A 19,506-nucleotide genomic window follows, 5' to 3' on the forward strand; every position below is an offset into this window, starting at 1 on the left:
TGAATGATGGTTAACTCTCTTAGGTATATTCTGTATCATTCATTAATTTTCTACAGTATACGCACTGTATCAAGAACTGGACTGTAGGAAGCTGGAACCTGTCTTGGCTGTTATGGAACAAAAGATAGGGTGTGCCCTGGATAGGTCACCGGTTCAATAAAACAGGCAGTGCTCTTTAACACTATCCATCTATTGAGAATTTGTAATTAGCCAAACATGCACATCATGCAGTGGTGTATGGGAGAAATCAGAGTGCAGAGAGGAATGGCATGCTGGCACACAGAAAATGTAAACTCCAGACAGAAATGCCCAAGGGGAAATTTGAGTCTCCTTCTAGTGAGTTTCCACATGTAAACTAAAGCTACAGGCTTTGTGGATATCGAAGCTTTGTTTGAAACAATATACCTCTGCAGTTTGCTTTGTCACATCATCTGTTTTTGGTAGGCTACCTACTCCATATTATACTCACATTTGTTCTATTTTGTTGTTTCTTGTTACAAAACCAAGTGAGTGTTGAATTGTCTTGCACCATGGCGTACACAATTGGCTGTTCCATTTGAAAGCTTTTTTGCTAAAACAAAATTGGTCATTTCTGCCAAAGCCACCTCTCACTGTAGCTTAGAGATGCAATTTAGATTCCAATCTTCATGCAGTATAAAGGGAATTTATCTACAAACCTTTGACACCTGTTGTTGAGACTAGAGTTCCTCCGTGTCTCTATTCTGAGTATCTCCACGTACAGCCTTAGCAATGGTATGAAATATCAGCCAGATTCTTTGAAATGAAAGGGACACTTGTGACAAGTTGTGCCTTGATTTATAAGCAGAGGGGTGTTTCAGTTAAAACACTGACCTCATGTGAGTCAGAGGAGCATGTCCAGAAAACTTCTGTTGTCTGGTCAAATGTGGCTTTGTTTTGTATCTCAAGATACAGCATATTGCAAAGATATTCACACCTTTTGAGCTTTTTTGAACATTTTATTACATGACAACCAAAGCCTTTGGTGTATTTTTTATGATTTTATGTGACAAACCAATACAAAGCAAGGCATAATAGTGATGTGAAAGGAAAAGTATGTAGGGCTCTATCTATTTTTTGGATATACAATTCTATAATATTGTGTGGATTTTAATGCAGACCTACTTAGTCTATGCCTTGTCAAGCCACCATTTACTGCAATAACATCTGAAAGTCTTTCAACTGTGTTTCTTTACCTGTTTTGCACATCTAGAGACATAAAGTTTTGATTGCCATATATTCTTCATTTGATTTAAGTCTGGTGCTCTATTGGATTGAGATTTGGTGACTGACATTAGAGTACAGTTAACTCATTGTCATGTTCAAGAAACCAGTCTGAGATGATTCGTGCTTTATGACATAGCGAGTTATCCTACTGGAAGTAACCATCAGAAGATGGGTACACTGTGATCATAAAGGGATGGACAAGGTCAGCAACAATACTCAGGTAGGCTGTGGCGTTGACACGATGCTCAATTGGTACTAAGTGGCCCAAATGTGCCAAGAAAATATCCCCCACACCATTACACCACCAGCATGAACCATTGATACAAGGCAGGATGGATCCATGCTTTCATGCTTTTGTTGTTGACGCCAAATTCTGACCCTACCATCCGAATGTCACAGCAGAAATCGAGACTCATCAGACCAGGCAACGTTTTTCCAATCTTTTATTGACCAATTTTAGTGAGCCTGTGCGAATTGTAGCCTCAGTTTTCTGTTCTTAGCTGACAGGAGTGGCACCTGGTGTGGTCTTCTGCTGCTGTAGCCCATCTGCCTCAAGGTTTGGTGCATTCAGAGATGCTCTTCTGCATGCTTTGGTTCTAATGGGTGGTTATTTGAGTTATTGTTGCCTTTCTATCAGCTTGAACCAGTCTGGCCATTCTCCTCTGACCTCTGGCATCAACAAGGAAGTTGTGCCCACAGAACTGCCGCTCACTGGATATTTTCTCTTTTTCAGACCATTCTCTGTAAACCCTAGTGATGGTAGTGCGTGAAAAGCCCAGTAGATCAGCAGTTTCTGAAATACTCAGACCAGCCCGTCTGGCACCAACAACCATGCTGCGTTCAAAGTCACTCAAACCACCTTTCTTCGCCATTCTGATGCTTGGTTTGAACTGCAGCAGATCTTGACCATGTCTACATGCCTAAATGCATTGAGTTGCTGCCATGTGATTGGCTGATTAGAAATTTGCGTTAACGAGCAATTGGACAAGTGTACCTAATAAAGTGGCCGGTGAGTGCATACTAATGTTAACTTGGAAACAGGTGGACTCTATTTGCTCATTAGGCAGTTTCTGAAGGAAACTGCTTGCAGTACATTTTATTTTGTGGTATTGGAGTAGATAAGGCTGGGATGCACATCCCACTTTTTAGATTTAGTTGTGAAAAGAAATGTAAAGCCATGTATTTTTTTCCTCCTACTTTACATGTTTTAGATGTGTCTCTGATTCAAATAATTGCATTACCTCCACAGCGTGCCATCAAGTGCTGCAGAAGGCTATTAATCACCCATTCATTCAAGTCAGTTGTATGGCAGCAGAGAAACTCCTTAAACATGCAGGACAGTGGGTCTTGAGGACCAAGATTGAGAACCATCACATACAATCCCTGTAAAATACATTGACTCATGTGGTTTTAACATGACAAAGAGGGAAAAAGTCAAAGTGGTGTGAATAGTTTTTCAGTTTACTGTATGTAATTTGTAGAAAAGGTAGACACCATGCGCAAAAAGGCTTTGGTGCATCTTAGGTGGTGGAAAATAGTGCCTAGTGTATAATCAGTCATGTGCTATTTCCTGTATTGATGCCTGTTAAGTGCAACAAAATGAAGTAAAATGGGAAAGACTTTTGAACTAAATGCTGCAATACATCATGTAAATGATGTATTAAATGATGCAAGAAAACATGAAAGACCACAACATTTAAAATAATTGTCACAAATACAACAGTTTGGTCTGTGCTTGGATGCGTAACTATGTTATGCAACAGCAGTATAATGAGTGACACTGCTGCTGTTGCCAAACTCAGAATGATTGACCATCAGATACTTTCTGACACATAAACACATAAAGTGGAAAGAAAGAGCAACGTAGTGGAGGAATGGTGGTGGTGTTTGGTTACTCTGATGCCCTCATCTATCTAAACCCTTTTCCATCTCATCTGTTTTATTTTAACAGCACCCAATTTCCAAATCCGAGCAGTCAGTAGTCTGCAACCACAACAACCTTTTAGTGGCAATGAATGTATTGTCACTATCGCTTTAGAAGGCATTCCATTAAGAAATCAGTTTTCTGCTCTGCACTGAATATGTGGTGGTCCACCACCTGCTTTAGAAAGTTGGTTTTTTTTGTTCAGGGATATCCAATTCAAATTCAAAAATTCTTTTTTAATCCCAAAGGGAAATTAAATGTTGTTGTAGCTCATATTATGAAGGTTTCTTCAAAGAGCCGTTGTAGATGCTGATGGCTGTGGGCAGAAAGGATCTCCTGTAGCGCTCCGTCTTACAGCAGATCTGAAGAAGCCTCTGACTGAAGGCACTCTGTTGTTGTAGGACAGTCTCGCAGAAGAGATCACACTTTCCACAACAGACTTATAGAAGATATGCAGCATCTTGCTGCAAACACCAAAGGACCTAAGCTTCCTCAAGAAGTACAGTCTGCTCTGTCCCTTCTTGTAGATATGTAATATTTGGCGTACCAATATTATGTAATTGCCCATGAAATCATGGAATTATGTTACAGTAGAATTTATGGCATGTTTAATAGTAACAAACAGCTGTTCAAAGGGGATTTTTCCTCTGCATAGCAATGAGGTTGGCTGGCTGGCTATTTCCATCTTCCTTAGTTTGTATATCTCCATTTTGGAAAAGGTATCCAAGGAAAATGAAGCATACCCACATGGTGTCTCATTCTCTGTGAAAAGAAGAAATAACTTGAATTCTAAATTATACTTATATATATATATATATATATATATATACATGTCATATGTGTATTAATGTGTTATACGTGATGGAGTCACAGCTTATTTTCATTGCTAATTAATTTTTTTTTAAAACATTGCTTTGAGCGAAAAACATTTTACCTCCTTGTTGAATTTTATGAAGAGGTTTCCTTACAGCAAGGAGAGCCATACCAACTTGCTACCAGCTTGGAAGATGACATAACTGCACCTTTTTAAAGTAGGGCAAAATAGTGACAAAAGATTGTCTACTAGGTCCATTTAATTTGCTTTAAAGCTTTCAGTCAAATATATTGACTGAACTCATGAGTAGAACAAAGATTTAAATGACTTTGAACAGGGCATGGTTGTTGGTGCCAGATGGGCTGGTCCAAGTTTTATTTTAAACTGCTTTATCCACTGGGGTTTTCACGCTCATGGTATGGGGGATGTTGTCTTGCCATATTCTGGACTCTTTAGTACCAAATGAGCATTGGGCAAATGTCACAGGCTACCCGAGTATTGTTGCTGACCATATCCATCACTTTTTGACAACAGTGTACCCATCTTATGGTGGCTATTTTCAGCAGGATAATGCATGTAACAAAGCCTAAATAATGTCTAACTTGTTTCTTGAACATGATGATCAGTTCACTGTACTCTAAGGGTATGTTTATACTGCAGGCAAATGTGTCCCAAATTCGACTTTTTTACCCATATGCGACCTATATCAAACTTTTTTATGGCAGTCAGAATGAGCCAATTCTGACCTTTTCACCTCCACAAAAATCTGAATTGTGCCACTTTCACATGTGGTACTAAATCAGACATGTATCCGATAGTTCTCTAAGTGTCTGAATGGTCATGTCACATTTCATCCAACTTTGATGTCATTGTCCTGGCTCTGACTACACATCCACACAGACATCTCTGCAAAAGTAGCAGTCACTGCTCCACAAATGGCCATCATTAATAGTTCTGCTCCCTTTTTCTTACCTTACTTCGTCTTGTTATGATGTGGTTATAATATTGTGGACTCCCATTTCTCAAAAACTTAATAGTAACACAGAAATACCGACATCCATTATTACTTCCATAAACAGTTCGCTACTGTGTGATGTCAAAATTATCCATCTACGCATGCGCGTCTCTTTGGGGTCGTTAACCGTTAAGACTGAAGTCTGATGGCGGTCACAAACAACATCGGATCAGAAAAAAAAAATGAAATTGAGCATCAGGACCTGTTATGTGAATTAAGCTAAGTGATTTGCCTTATGTTTGTTCCTTTCTATAGGTCTTTTAAATTATATTTGAGCTACGTTGGTGTGTTGCATCCTTGTATAGATCACATAACACAAATTGGAATGTTACTACATAAAAATGTTGTATGCACACAGGCCAAGGTCTTATACCCTATTATATTACAATGCCACAGTGAAAGTGGAACATTAAATTAGGCCCTTACTTGTAAATGAATCACTGTGAAGCATTGACACTAAATGTTTTTGGACACAAAAGCACAAGCATCCAGTTTGCAGTTCTCTCTCAGCATCTGACCTACAGAGAACCTTTCAAAGGTCAGTGGGGAGTGCCTAACACCTTCCACTCTTTCACGTACACAACCTTCTTGTAAGACCCCCACTGCTGTGTCCATTATCTTGGTGGTTTTAGGCTCAGCTGTAAACATAAGTCTAATGGCCTAGACCCTTTGATGCTATCTTTTCTTCCTTTATGACCTGTCCAGCCTTGTCCAGCTGCACACTAAAACATATACCAGCTGGCACTCAGCAAAGGATAACTGTCATTCTGTCTTAGTCGTGATCATGTCACTGCACTTTTAATCTCTCAGTGGTGTTGTGGCTTTTTGACATTCTGCCTCTGTGCTTGTCCTACTGTCGTGTTTAAGTAATCCATTACTATGTACAGATTAATTTCCCCTACCTACAGCTAGCCTTTTTAGTGGTGTTTATCTTAGATGTGGAAGTTCCTCTCTCATATTTCTTTCCACTTTATTTTCCTGTCTGCCTTCCACTTTCTCTTTGCCCCCCCAATCCCCCATTAGAGGTTAGACACAGCTCCGATCAGCATTTACTCACTAATGGATTGGTGTGTTTACACTGACTTTGGGAAGCACTGATAGCGCCTGTGAAGTAATCCCACGACTGTTTACACTCATCTCTTGGGCTCTGTCTTCTTCATTATCTATGCCATTAGCTCCTTAGGTGTGCTTCCATGTGCATCTGTGTTTATACATAGTGTTTGTGTGCAAGTAAACAGTAGTAATACCAAGGATTGTTAAGACAATTACAGGCTAATTGTTGGTTAATGACCTTTTGCATTCAGAAATGTGTTTTTAAGATTGTTTAAACCATTACTTTGATGACACCTGTATGCTGCAACTATTGTCTCAAAATTTTCCAACATAAAATCAAGCAGAATATTTTATAATTAACACTGAAAGCCACAGTTCACATTTGGTGACAGAATTTTTGCTCTAGAAAAATACAGGGGTTGGACAATGAAACTGAAACACCTGGTTTTAGACCACAATAATTTATTAGTATGGTGTAGGGCCTCCTTTTGCGGCCAATACAGCGTCAATTCATCTTGGGAATGACATATACAAGTCCTGCACAGTGGTCAGAGGGATTTTAAGCAATTCTTCTTGCAGGATAGTGGCCAGGTCACTACGTGATACTGGTGGAGGAAAACGTTTCCTGACTCGCTCCTCCAAAACACCCCAAAGTGGCTCAATAATATTTAGATCTGGTGACTGTGCAGGCCATGGGAGATGTTCAACTTCACTTTCATGTTCATCAAACCAATCTTTCACCAGTCTCGCTGTGTGTATTGGTGCTTTGTCATCCTGATACACGGCACCGCCTTCAGGATACAATGTTTGAACCATTGGATGCACATGGTCCTCAAGAATGGTTCGGTAGTTCTTGGCAGTGACGCGCCCATCTAGCACAAGTATTGGGCCAAGGGAATGCCATGATATGGCAGCCCAAACCATCACTGATCCACCCCCATGCTTCACTCTGGGCATGCAACAGTCTGGGTGGTACGCTTCTTTGGGGCTTCTCCACACCGTAACTCTCCCGGATGTGGACTCATCAGAGAACAATACATGTTTCACATTGTCCACAGCCCAGGATTTGCGCTCCTGGCACCATTGAAACCGATGTTTGGCATTGGCATGATTGACCAAAGGTTTGGCTATAGCAGCCAGGCCGTGTATATTGACCCTGTGGAGCTCCCGACGGACAGTTCTGGTGGAAACAGGAAAGTCGAGGTGCACATTTAATTCTGCAGTGATTTGGGCAGCCGTGGTTTTATGTTTTTTGGATACAATCCAGGTTAGCATCCGAACATCCCTTTCACACAGCTTCATCTTGGGTCCACAGTTAATCCTGTTGGATGTGTGCTGACATTACCCTGGATACCGTGGCTCTTGATACATCACAAAGACTTGCTGTCTTGGTCACAGATGCGCCAGCAAGACGTGCACCAACAATTTGTCCTCTTTTGAACTCTGGTATGTCACCCATAATGTTGTGTGCATTTCAATATTTTGAGCAAAACTGTGCTCTTACCCTGCTAATTGAACCTTCACACTCTGCTCTTACTGGTGCAATGTACCCCTTCCTGTCTCAACTGTCTTAAAGATTAAACATATTTTAAGCTTACCACAACATGCACGCTGGGTTAGACAAGCCAGCTGTGGTCATCAGTCCATCCCTACAAGTTACGCTATTTTGAAGCCTTGTAGTTAATTAATTTTAATGTGTCTGCCCCCGGTGATTTGGACCAAATGTGCATTACGTCATGGGGAATGGTTCCTGATACCCACTTATAATTATTTCATGATATCACACTGTTTCATAGTGTGGTTGTACAATTGGACTACCAAAGGGAAAGAAAAGCCTACTGATATCCACTTGTGAAAGTTGAACCCAGCTGACAACCAACATATACAACACCCACCCCACCCCACCCACCACCACCAACCACCCACCCACACACACACACACATACACACACACAGCAGGAAAGCTATAAACACTTGTTAGCAGTTATTAATGGCATTGGGGTATGTCTACACAGAGGCACCTGACATGCTCACCACTAGACATCTGACCCTTGTGATTCTGTCCAGACAGTTTGACCCTTGCTCATAGTTAAAACCACACTTACAGGCTGGTGCCAAGGCTAAGATTACAAAATTATCTATTTAATGATGACTTTAATATAATATACTCTGTATAGCCATTGGGTTCACGCAGTGATTAATAATTGCAGAAGTCTAATTTTTATGGCCAATCACATTAAATATTTTGGCATTTAGGAATAATTATTCAATGCTACACTTAAGTAGAACTTTAAGATACTTGTACCATACTTAGGTTATCATTATCTGCTATATTTGAACATTTAGGTCATTAGGTTATTTGCTTTTCATTAGTTAGATAATAAATACATAACAAAGTCTTGACCAGATAAATGCACCACTAGGTATAATAAAATGATTTTCTGCGTTTAGAGTCCTTTTGTCACTATGAGTGTTTTATATAATTTCAGTGGTAATAGTAGAACCCAAATTTCCTGAATTTAACTCAAATTGTAGCACTTGCATATGTCACAGTATTTGGAATAATGTGGAATTTACTTTAGAAAGATAGTTATTATTTAAATTGGTTTGCAAAAAGTGGTCTTTCAGTGTGAGCTTCTTGCAACAATTGTGGTCATTTGTAGCAATTGAGCATCATTTAAGCACCTCAGCCAACCTGAGCATTGTTGCTAATCATGTCCATCCCTTTATTACCTTTATTATCCAGGCACCAACAAACTTGTTGGTGGTCCTGCCAGAGTGTACCCATCTTCTTAATCTATCACAAAGCTCAAACCATCTTAATCTGGTGTCTTGAACGACAATGAGTTCACTGTTTCCTACATCATGTTTTTGCATTTCAGATCCTTGATATCTTTTAACCGCCACCAAAGCCAGATTGCAACCTAATAAACGTTACAAATTACTGATTTTACATGCTTGTTTTAATGCATATTAAAACTGCAGTGAAATATAAATGCGTATTTATTGATTCCCCTTTGGATCCCCCCCTCCCTTTTTCTTTGCCAGCAGATCCAAAATATCATGACTGTGTTAAATTTGTCACATACTTATGTTTTATGTGTTGATTTCAAATAAGAATTTGGTGAGGAACTTTAACTTTTTGGGGTTGGGGATTATGCATATTATTTCGGACTCAGACATAAACTGCACTGAGGAATAGTAGACTGAAGGGAGCTAAATAAACAGTTTATTTTAAGCTAGAAAATGTTTTTCAGTTTTGTGCATATTTGCTTCCAGTTTTCAGCATAAATGGAGGTTTTAATGACAGCAATATGTGCTGATGTTTAAGTTTCAGCATTAGTGCAGGCTGGCTTTGTGCAAGGGTGGGGGGGTGGGGTTGGGGTAAAGTTTTATCAAACAGGATAAAGGGTACACATTTAAAGTCTGTTTTGACTCATGACACATGCATGGCTATATTATTAAATCCTTTGGTGTTAAATCTACACTTCTCACTTACACATGCTATAAATGGTAGCACTAAATAAGATGATCTCTACAAAAAGCACAAAGCACAACATGCAAGATTTACAGTCACCTCTTCTTTTAAACATTCTCTCAAATAGAAAAAAAAATATTTGAAGCAACCCAGGTGGTCTTCTGCCATGGCTATTCTTGTACAGTTATCATGCTCTCATTCATGAAATCCTTCAGGCTTGTCTGAGTAAGTGATTGAGGAGCTGTGCATGTTTACTCAGTGGACTTGTGATGTGTTGTGTTGTTCCAGCTGGTCTGCAGGAGAGTGGGGGGTATGCAGCCGGAACTGCGGAGGAGGGGAGCACACACGGCAGGTTCAGTGTGTCCAGAAGACCAGTCAGACCAATGTGGACACCCTGCCAGATTCTCAATGTCCACATTCAGCCCCATCATCAAGGCAAGACTGCAACACACACAGCTGCCCACCAGTTTGGACCACGGGGCTGTGGTCTCAGGTGAGTATGTAAAACGTCATATTAACTGAGGAAGAAAAGTTATTCTATTGATCTCAATCAAAATAAGGACATTTTCTTGGAGCATTATGTTTTAGTCCACCTCTTAAAGAAAAGATCTCTACATATAGTAATGCTGTGTGAACCTTAGGTTTGATAGCTTGTTTTAGATTGTACTAAAAGGTATGCTCAGATTTAAACTCCATATAGGTTGTAAACTTAAAATAATGAAAAGTAAAGAACATGGTTACTCTTTAAAGAATGTAAATACAATACCTAGGATTTTCTCAATCAAGACGTTTTGTCTGCAATACGAAGCTGAGTGTGTCAAGGTTAGGCATTGTCGATACAAAGTCTCAGCCAACAACGTCCTTCCCAATAATTATTGAGAAGGGTATGAATAGTTTTCGAAGCATAGCAATTCAAAATATTTTGTCAAACATTTTCTCCGTTGTACATTGTCTTGTTACCTTTGGGAGATGTCTTTGTCATTTCCTTTAAAAAACAAACTTCTGGGTTGAAAGAAAATGATTTTAAATCTAAATCTGCCAGAGGTATGTACAAATAATTTTAGGTTTAATTTAGCGGCTTTAATGTGTGTTAAAGTAACTCTTTATATTTATTCAGTATTACAGTGCCTTGCGAAAGTACTCGGTCCACTTGAACTGGTCAACCTCTTGCCACATTTCAGGCTTCAAACATGAAGATATAAAATTCTAATTTTTTGTGAAGAATCGACAACAAGTGGGACACAATCGTGAAGTGGAATGAAATTTATTGGATGTGTAAAACTTTTTTAACAAATAAAAAACTGAAAAGTGGGGCATGCAATATTATTCGGCCCCTTTACTTTCAGTGCAGCAAACTCACTCCAGAAGTTCAGTGAGGATTTCTGAATGATCCAATGTTGTCCCAAATGACTGATGATGATAAATAGAATCCACCTGTGTGTAATCAAGTCTCCGTATAAATGCACCTGTTCTGTGATAGTCTCAGGGTTCTGTTCAAAGCGCAGAGAGCATCATGAAGACCAAGGAACACACCAGGCAGGTCCGAGATACTGTTGTGGAGAAGTTTAAAGCCGGATTTTGATACAAAAAGATTTCCCAAGCTTTAAACATCCCAAGGAGCACTGTGCAAGCAATCATATTGAAATAGAAGGAGTATCAGACCACTGCAAATCTACCAAGACCTGGCCGTCCCTCTAAACTTTCATCTCGAACAAGGAGAAGACTGATCAGAGAAGCAGCCAAGAGGCCCATGATCACTCTGGATGAACTGCAGAGATCTACAGCTGAGGTGGGAGAGTCTGTCCATAGGACAACAATCAGTCGTAGACTGCACAAATCTGGCCTTTATGGAAGAGTGGAAAGAAGAAAACCATTTCTCAAAGATATCCATAAAAAGTCTCGTTTAAAGTTTGCCACAAGCCACCTGGGAGTCACACCAAACATGTGGAAGAAGGTGCTCTGGTCAGATGAAACCAAAATCTGTTTGGCCACAATGCAAAACGATATGTTTGGCATAAAAGCAACACAGCTCATCACCCTGAACACACCATCCCCACTGTCAAACATGGTGGTGGCGGCATCATGGTTTGGGCCTGCTTTTTGTCAGCAGGGACAGGGAAGATGGTCAAAATTGATGGGAAGATGGATGGGGCCAAATACAGGACCATTCTGGAAGAAAACCTGTTGGAGTCTGCAAGAGACCTGAGACTGGGATGGAGATTTATCTTCCAACAAGACAATGATCCAAAACATAAAGCCAAATCTACAATGGAATGGTTCACAAATAAACGTATCCAGGTGTTGGAATGGCCAAGTCAAAGTCCAGACCTGAATCAAATCGAGAATCTGTGGAAAGAGCTGAAGACTGCTGTTCACGAACGCTCTCCATCCAACCTCACTGAGCTCCAGCTGTTTTGCAAGGAAGAATGGGCAAGAATTTCAGTCTCTCGATGTGCAAAACTGATAGAGACAAACCCCAAGAGACTTGCAGCTGTAATTGCAGCAAAGGGTGGCGCTACAAAGTATTAACGCAAGGGGGCCGAATAATATTGCACGCCCCACTTTTCAGTTTTTTATTTGCTAAAAAGGTTTGACACATCCAATAAATTTCATTCCACTTCACGATTGTGTCCCACTTGTTGTTGATTCTTCACAAAAACTTAGAATTTTATATCTTTATGTTTGAAGCCTGAAATGTGGCAAGAGGTTGACCAGTTCAAGGGGGCCGAATACTTTCGCAAGACACTACATTAGTACTGTGATTCTGGACTACTTACAACAACTCACTCACCTTTGACACTCAGGACACTAGAATCTCTCCCATCTATTTTTGCGGACAGTGACTGATGCTGTTCCAACACAGGGTTAACTGAGCTTCTAAAACATTCTACGTCATTAAAATACTCATATCTTTATTGTGTTTTCCTAACCGACTCAACTCATACAGCTACAGTCTTCATTAAACTCACACCTTGCGTCACGTGGATAACATTGTAATGCAAAGCAGTATGCTAGGCTAACACTAGCATGTTTACACTGTGTTGTTATATGGCTCATCAATATTTCAGCTTGTAACATACCCAGTGCAGTTCCAGTTGTTTGTGTGCTTACACTCCCAATAAAAGTTTATCTGCTTAATAACTAAATGCTTTTGTTTGAATATTATAATTTTCACTGATTAGTGATTTAGTCACAGAACAGGAAAGATCAGACAGACAGACAAGAGACCGCATCAGCAAATACAGTCTCTTTCACTTCCTTCATAATTGTGAAGGGTAAGAAAAGTGTTAGAATGTTATGGAACACTCAGATTCAGTAGAACAACTAAATAACTGGTTATAGCACAGTTTTGCAAATCCAGCTTAAAATATAGGGAGCATGTATAAGCCGTGCAAAACAGAGCTGCACTGGCTAATAGTATGGGTGTGGCTGACATACAACCACAGACAGGACACCAACAACAGGGATCGGAAGTTGAATTTATAGATATCAGATAATACGAAACTGAGCTTTTAAAAATGCCTGTGTCAATTGGATCTGTACTACTTTTTTTTTTCCAAATTTGATTATATTTTAGTTATATAGCCAGCATTCCTTTATATATTATCCTTGTTGATGTACAAGGAAATTGTAACTTTAATGGATTTCAACATAATGCTCTAAAGCATATTCTTTGCAATCATTAGTGGCCATGGTAAAATGAGACTTCTCTAATGGTTTCTTATTTTACCCAGATGTTAAATAGCATCTATTTTTGTGGTTACTGGAAAATGTCAATGTAGTTGCACAACTTCATTGAAATCACCACCATAAGTGATACTAATTTATTGTTATGTCTCTCCACTATAAAACCTGCAATAAAAATAGTAAAATATGAATTTTGTTTGATAAAACCTATTTGTTACATTTGTGAGGACTATGAACTCAAAACTCCTATCTGTTGGCTAACTCCTATCTTTTGAAACGCAGAATAATTTCTTTCTGATTACGATTTGAATTTCTTGCCACATGTTAAATAACACAAGAACATGTTCGTGCTGCTTTTTTTTGGCAGTGTTCACGTAAGTGTGGCCATGGTCTAAGGAAGAGGAGTGTGCTGTGCACAAGTAGCAACCCAGGTGCTCAAACACACACGCTGCCTGACAGCGAGTGTGCAGGCCTGCAGAAACCTGCCACTCAAGAATCCTGCTTCATCAAACGCTGCCAGAAACAACGTAAGGTCCAATGGTTTGTCTCCACATGGCAAGAGGTAATGCAACAGTACAAAGGAAGAATGATAATGAATCTGGAATATGCTAAAGATTGCATATTTCACATAATGCACACAAGCTGTATTAATTTTGTGCAAGTATGGGCTGTGTTTCTCTCTGTAATTTGTTGTGGATGTTTAGTGTTCAGCAACATGTGGTCGGGGTTATCAGGCTCGCTTCATCAAGTGTGCTGAAAAGGTGTGTATTGCATCTGTTCAGTATGCAACAAAATTGTCACTGCCAACTGTCCGTTCACTTGCTGTGAACATTATTGAAAATTGTTATGGTCTTACTAAGATATCATTTTTCATAACAAAGGACACTGCGGGAAAATACAGAGAGCTAACTGCTAAAAAGTGCAACCATGTCCCTGAGCCCAAAGTGGAACTCCAGAGGCCCTGCATCCTAGCAGAGTGTCCAACCCGCACCACTCCACCTGTCCACCGATGGAGGACTCCTCACCACCCATATCCACCTCAGCCTCTCCCTCAAGCTCCACCATCAGCACAGTGGTACTCATCTCCTTGGTCTCAAGTAAGTTGACATAACACTGATTAGTTTGAGTTTGTTAACCGAGCTTTGACTTGCTGATATGGATTCTAGACTATTCTAATTTGTCTCTATGAACCATACTATATGAAAAGATAAGAAGAGCATTCACTATGTCTTTCTGGCCTTCCTGTCGGTAGTGATAATACACAATCATTCTTTTATTGGGAGCAAAGGTGACATGTGAAAGAGGAACTCCTCTAAAACATAGTTATCGTTGTGTTAAACTAGCTTTAGTGAGCAGTTTGCACAGTTAACACTGTAGCATTACTGAACCAGTAGTCTATATGTACATTCCCAAAAGAATACCAACATTTTTCAATTCAGCATGTTCTATAAAACAGAGCAACTTTGTTGTACTCTGTTTATCCTTACTATCACCTGTTGATATTATCACCTTCTAATGCTCTTTCATAACAGCTATGAGCCACAAACAAGTCTACAACTTAATTTTTAAATAGCTTTTTACATCTCTGTGCCTCACTAATCATGAAAATAGTTAGCCCTAAGTCTCCTCCAATCAGTAACAGCTCCCTCTCTAAAGAGTGTTGTTGTCAGCGGGACTTGGTGGCATTTGCATATTACATGTTTATTGATTGGAAAAATATTGGATTTTTTTTTATTTTCCAATATATTTGATCAGCAGCCTTTTTTATTTATTTATTTTTTTTGGACATCTCTAGTGAAGACCTACTATAGAGATGATCAATTGATTAACAAAAGACAAGACAGTAAACGTGTTATACTTGGTGCGATTGTGTGCTTCACGAATTTCATTATAAGGGCCTTTTTTTCTCGCACAGTGCTCAGAAACGTGTGGAGGAGGAGTGCAGGCCAGGACAGTGCAGTGTCAGATCCAGGGAAAGCCCTCTACTGGCTGTGTCCTTCATCTCCGACCCTCGTCGTCTCAGGCCTGCAACACAAACTTCTGCCCACAACCAGACAAGAAAGGTACTGAGGCCTTCCTTTTATGAGTTCTCCTAAAATGTTGCAGAAACAAGATTTCATAACGCATTTTCTTTTACTATGTTTCCCGCAGATCTGGCTTGTAGGGATTACTTCAACTGGTGTTATCTGGTGCCCCAACATGGAGTTTGCAGCCACAAGTTCTATGGCAAGCAATGCTGCCACTCCTGTTCAAATTCCAACCTATAACCATTCAAAGTGACTGTTGGTGGTGCATATGTAGCTAGATAGTCAAAGGACTATATTGATGCCTATGCTTGAAAATATTTGTTTTTTGTTATAAGCACGTGGCAAGCACTGAAAAAAGTTTAAAGGTGCAAGAGAGTTGCGGTGGCTTTTGTTCTCTCTGTGATGCCGGACATCTGAATAATCTTATTCTGACAAAAGATTGGAATGCAGTGGAGAAGAGACTTATGGGAAGGAATAAGATGCAAACTAATGGGACAGATGACTTCTACAGGTCCTTCTCAAAATATTAGCATATTGTGATAAAGTTCATTATTTTCCATAATGTCATGATGAAATTTAACATTCATATATTTTAGATTCATTGCACACTAACTGAAATATTTCAGGTCTTTTATTGTCTTAATGCGGATGATTTTGGCATACAGCTCATGAAAACCCAAAATTCCTATCTCACAAAATTAGCATATTTCAACCAACCAATAAAAGAAAAGTGTTTTTAATACAAAAAACGTCAACCTTCAAATAATCATGTACAGTTATGCACTCAATACTTGGTCGGGAATCCTTTTGCAGAAATGACTGCGTCAATGCGGCGTGGCATGGAGGCAATCAGCCTGTGGCACTGCTGAGGTCTTATGGAGGCCCAGGATGCTTCGATAGCGGCCTTTAGCTCATCCAGAGTGTTGGGTCTTGAGTCTCTCAACATTCTCTTCACAATATCCCAGAGATTCTCTATGGGGTTCAGGTCAGGAGAGTTGGCAGGCCAATTGAGCACAGTGATACCATGGTCAGTAAACCATTTACCAGTGGTTTTGGCACTGTGAGCAGGTGCCAGGTCGTGCTGAAAAATGAAATCTTCATCTCCATAAAGCTTTTCAGCAGATGGAAGCATGAAGTGCTCCAAAATCTCCTGATAGCTAGCTGCATTGACCCTGCCCTTGATAAAACACAGTCGACCAACACCAGCAGCTGACACGGCATCCCAGACCATCACTGACTGTGGGTACTTGACACTGGACTTCTGGCATTTTGGCATTTCCTTCTCCCCAGTCTTCCTCCAGACTCTGGCACCTTGATTTCCGAATGACATGCAGAATTTGCTATCATCCGAAAAAAGTACTTTGGACCACTGAGCAACAGTCCAGTGCTGCTTCTCTGTAGCCCAGGTCAGGCGCTTCTGCCGCTGTTTCTGATTCAAAAGTGGCTTGACCTGGGGAATGCCTGTAGCCCATTTCCTGCACACGCCTGTGCACAGTGGCTCTGGATGTTTCTACTCCAGACTCAGTCCACTGCTTCCGCAGGTCCCCCAAGGTCTGGAATCGGCCCTTCTCCACAATCTTCCTCAGGGTCCGGTCACCTCTTCTCGTTGTGCAGCGTTTTCTGCCACACTTTTTCCTTCCCACAGACTTCCCACTGAGGTGCGTTGATACAACACTCTGGGAACAGCCTATTCGTTCAGAAATGTCTTTCTGTGTCTTACCCTCTTGCATGAGGGTGTCAATAGTGGCCTTCTGGACAGCAGTCAGGTCGGCAGTCTTACCCATGATTGGGGTTTTGAGTGATGAACCAGGCTGGGAGTTTTAAAGGCCTCAGGAATCTTTTGCAGGTGTTTAGAGTTAACTCGTTGATTCAGATGATTAGGTTCATAGCTCGTTTAGAGACCCTTTTAATGATATGCTAATTTTGTGAGATAGGAATTTTTGGTTTTCATGAGCTGTATGCCAAAATCATCCGTATTAAGACAATAAAAGACCTGAAATATGTCAGTTAGTGTGCAATGAATCTAAAATATATGAATGTTAAATTTTCATCATGACATTATGGAAAATAATGAACTTTATCACAATATGCTAATATTTTGAGAAGGACCTGTACATGGAGGACTCTTCATCTCCTGGACAAAAAGTGTCTAGAGGAGGTTTTAAACTCTGCAAGGCATCAACAAGTGTTATGTTCTTTTTTCATTATTGGTTTGGAAACTATAAGATGTCTAATCATAAAAAGGGATGCTTCAAAGGTTCATTTACAATTAAAAAGTGCACCCTAAAACTGATATGAAAACAGAAAATATCCTGTCAAAAGTTTTTCTGGAGTCAAATACCTTTAAAAAAACCAAACATCTTACATGAGAGAGCTACAGGGGTTGGACAATGAAACTGAAACACTTGGTTTTAGACCACAATAATTTATTAGTATGGTGTAGGGCCTCCTTTTGCGGCCAATACAGCGTCAGTTCGTCTTGGGAATGACACATACAAGTCCTGCACAGTGGTCAGAGGGATTTTAAGCCATTCTTCTTGCAGGATAGTGGCCAGGTCACTACGTGATACTGGTGGAGGAAAACGTTTCCTGACTCGCTCCTCCAAAACAACCCAAAGTGGCTCAATAATATTTAGATCTAGTGACTGTGCAGGCCATGGGAGATGTTCAACTTCACTTTCATGTTCATCAAACCAATCTTTCACCAGTCTTGCTGTGTGTATTGGTGCATTGTCATCCTGATACACGGCACCGCCTTCAGGATACAATGTTTGAACCATTGGATGCACATGGTCCTCAAGAATGGTTCGGTAGTCCTTGGCAGTGACGTGCCCATCTAGCACAAGTATTGGGCCAAGGGAATGCCATGATATGGCAGCGCAAACCATCACTGATCCACCTCCATGCTTCACTCTGGGCATGCAACAGTCTGGGTGGTACGCTTCTTTGGGGCTTCTCCACACCGTAACTCTCCCGGATGTGGGGAAAACAGTAAAGGTGGACTCATCAGAGAACAATACATGTTTCACATTGTCCACAGCCCAAGATTTGCGATCCTTGCACCATTGAACCCAACGTTTGGCATTGGCATGAGTGACCAAAGGTTTGGCTATAGCAGCCCGGCCGTGTATATTGACCCTGTGGAGCTCCCGACGGACAGTTCTGGTGGAAACAGGAGAGTTGAGGTGCATATTTAATTTTGCCGTGATTTGGGCAGCCGTGGTTTTATGTTTTTTGGATACAATCCAGGTAAGCACCCGAACATCCCTTTCAGACACCTCTTGCGTCCACAGTTAATCCTGTTGGATGTGGTTCGTCCTTCTTGGTGGTATGCTGACATTACCCTGGATACCGTGGCTCTTGATACATCACAAAGACTTGCTGTCTTGGTCACAGATGCGCCAGCAAGACGTGCACCAACAATTTGTCCTCTTTTGAACTCTGGTATGTCACCCATAATGTTGTGTGCATTTCAATATTTTGAGCAAAACTGTGCTCTTACCCTGCTAATTGAACCTTCACACTCTGCTCTTACTGGTGCAATGTGCAATCAATGAAGACTGGCTACCAGGCTGGTCCAATTTAGCAATGAAACCTCCCACACTAAAATGACAGGTGTTTCAGTTTCATTGTCCAACCCCTGTATTTTGACACAGGACATAGCTGTGTGAAGTGGCTTTCATACCTGTTGGTGCTACAAGTTGTCACTTTGATTTCACAGAAACAGTGTGATATCTTTATGATTCAGGAAAGAATTGTGTTACCTGTGTACAGTATTGTTTGTTTTATTTATTTGCTTTACAATACAGCACTGCTGGTATACTGTTTTATTATGCTCTTTACCACACTCTCTTTCAATGTACCCAAAGCCCAATATTTTCAAATTTTTTGTCACATACTGACAAAACGACAGCTTTTAGCTTTTCAGTATATCCTAACTTGTTTTGTGTTTCATTTTAAATTTCATTTTAACTTTTATTATTTAACTGTCCTGCAATGTTTGATAAGATAGTCATGTCTTAAATATGACACAGCAATGCATTACATATTGCCTGTGGTCTGAAAGCAATGACAGGCAGTGGTTAAGGATCTGACTACATGATCTTCTACATTTTAAACAAAATAACATTAACAAATGTGTGCCGTGACATGAGTCCTGATGTCATCCTGTTTAGCTCAAAGTGGGACTGAATTTAATCTTCCAGGGAGTATAAACTTTGAAACTCCAAAATGGATAAATGCAATTTGGAGAAAAGCTCAGGA

General features: G+C 40.2%; 1 protein-coding gene across 1 annotated transcript in view; it reads left to right on the forward strand.

The window, feature by feature from the left end:
- The window catches only part of LOC124864409 (A disintegrin and metalloproteinase with thrombospondin motifs 16), a 90,104-nt gene extending 74,313 nt beyond the window's left edge, over positions 1-15,791 (forward strand). The window contains exons 19-24 of the mRNA XM_047359195.1: positions 9,818-10,022; positions 13,584-13,778; positions 13,921-13,977; positions 14,098-14,313; positions 15,132-15,279; positions 15,368-15,791. Of these exons, the coding sequence (XP_047215151.1) occupies positions 9,818-10,022; positions 13,584-13,778; positions 13,921-13,977; positions 14,098-14,313; positions 15,132-15,279; positions 15,368-15,483 (937 nt within the window). The 3' untranslated portion in view covers positions 15,484-15,791. The remainder of the gene's footprint in view (positions 1-9,817; positions 10,023-13,583; positions 13,779-13,920; positions 13,978-14,097; positions 14,314-15,131; positions 15,280-15,367) is intronic.
- The last annotated feature ends 3,715 nt before the right edge of the window (positions 15,792-19,506 follow it).

Source organism: Girardinichthys multiradiatus, chromosome 3 (genome assembly GCF_021462225.1).
Source record: "Girardinichthys multiradiatus isolate DD_20200921_A chromosome 3, DD_fGirMul_XY1, whole genome shotgun sequence".
In the NCBI taxonomy this organism is placed as follows: Eukaryota; Metazoa; Chordata; class Actinopteri; order Cyprinodontiformes; family Goodeidae; genus Girardinichthys; species Girardinichthys multiradiatus.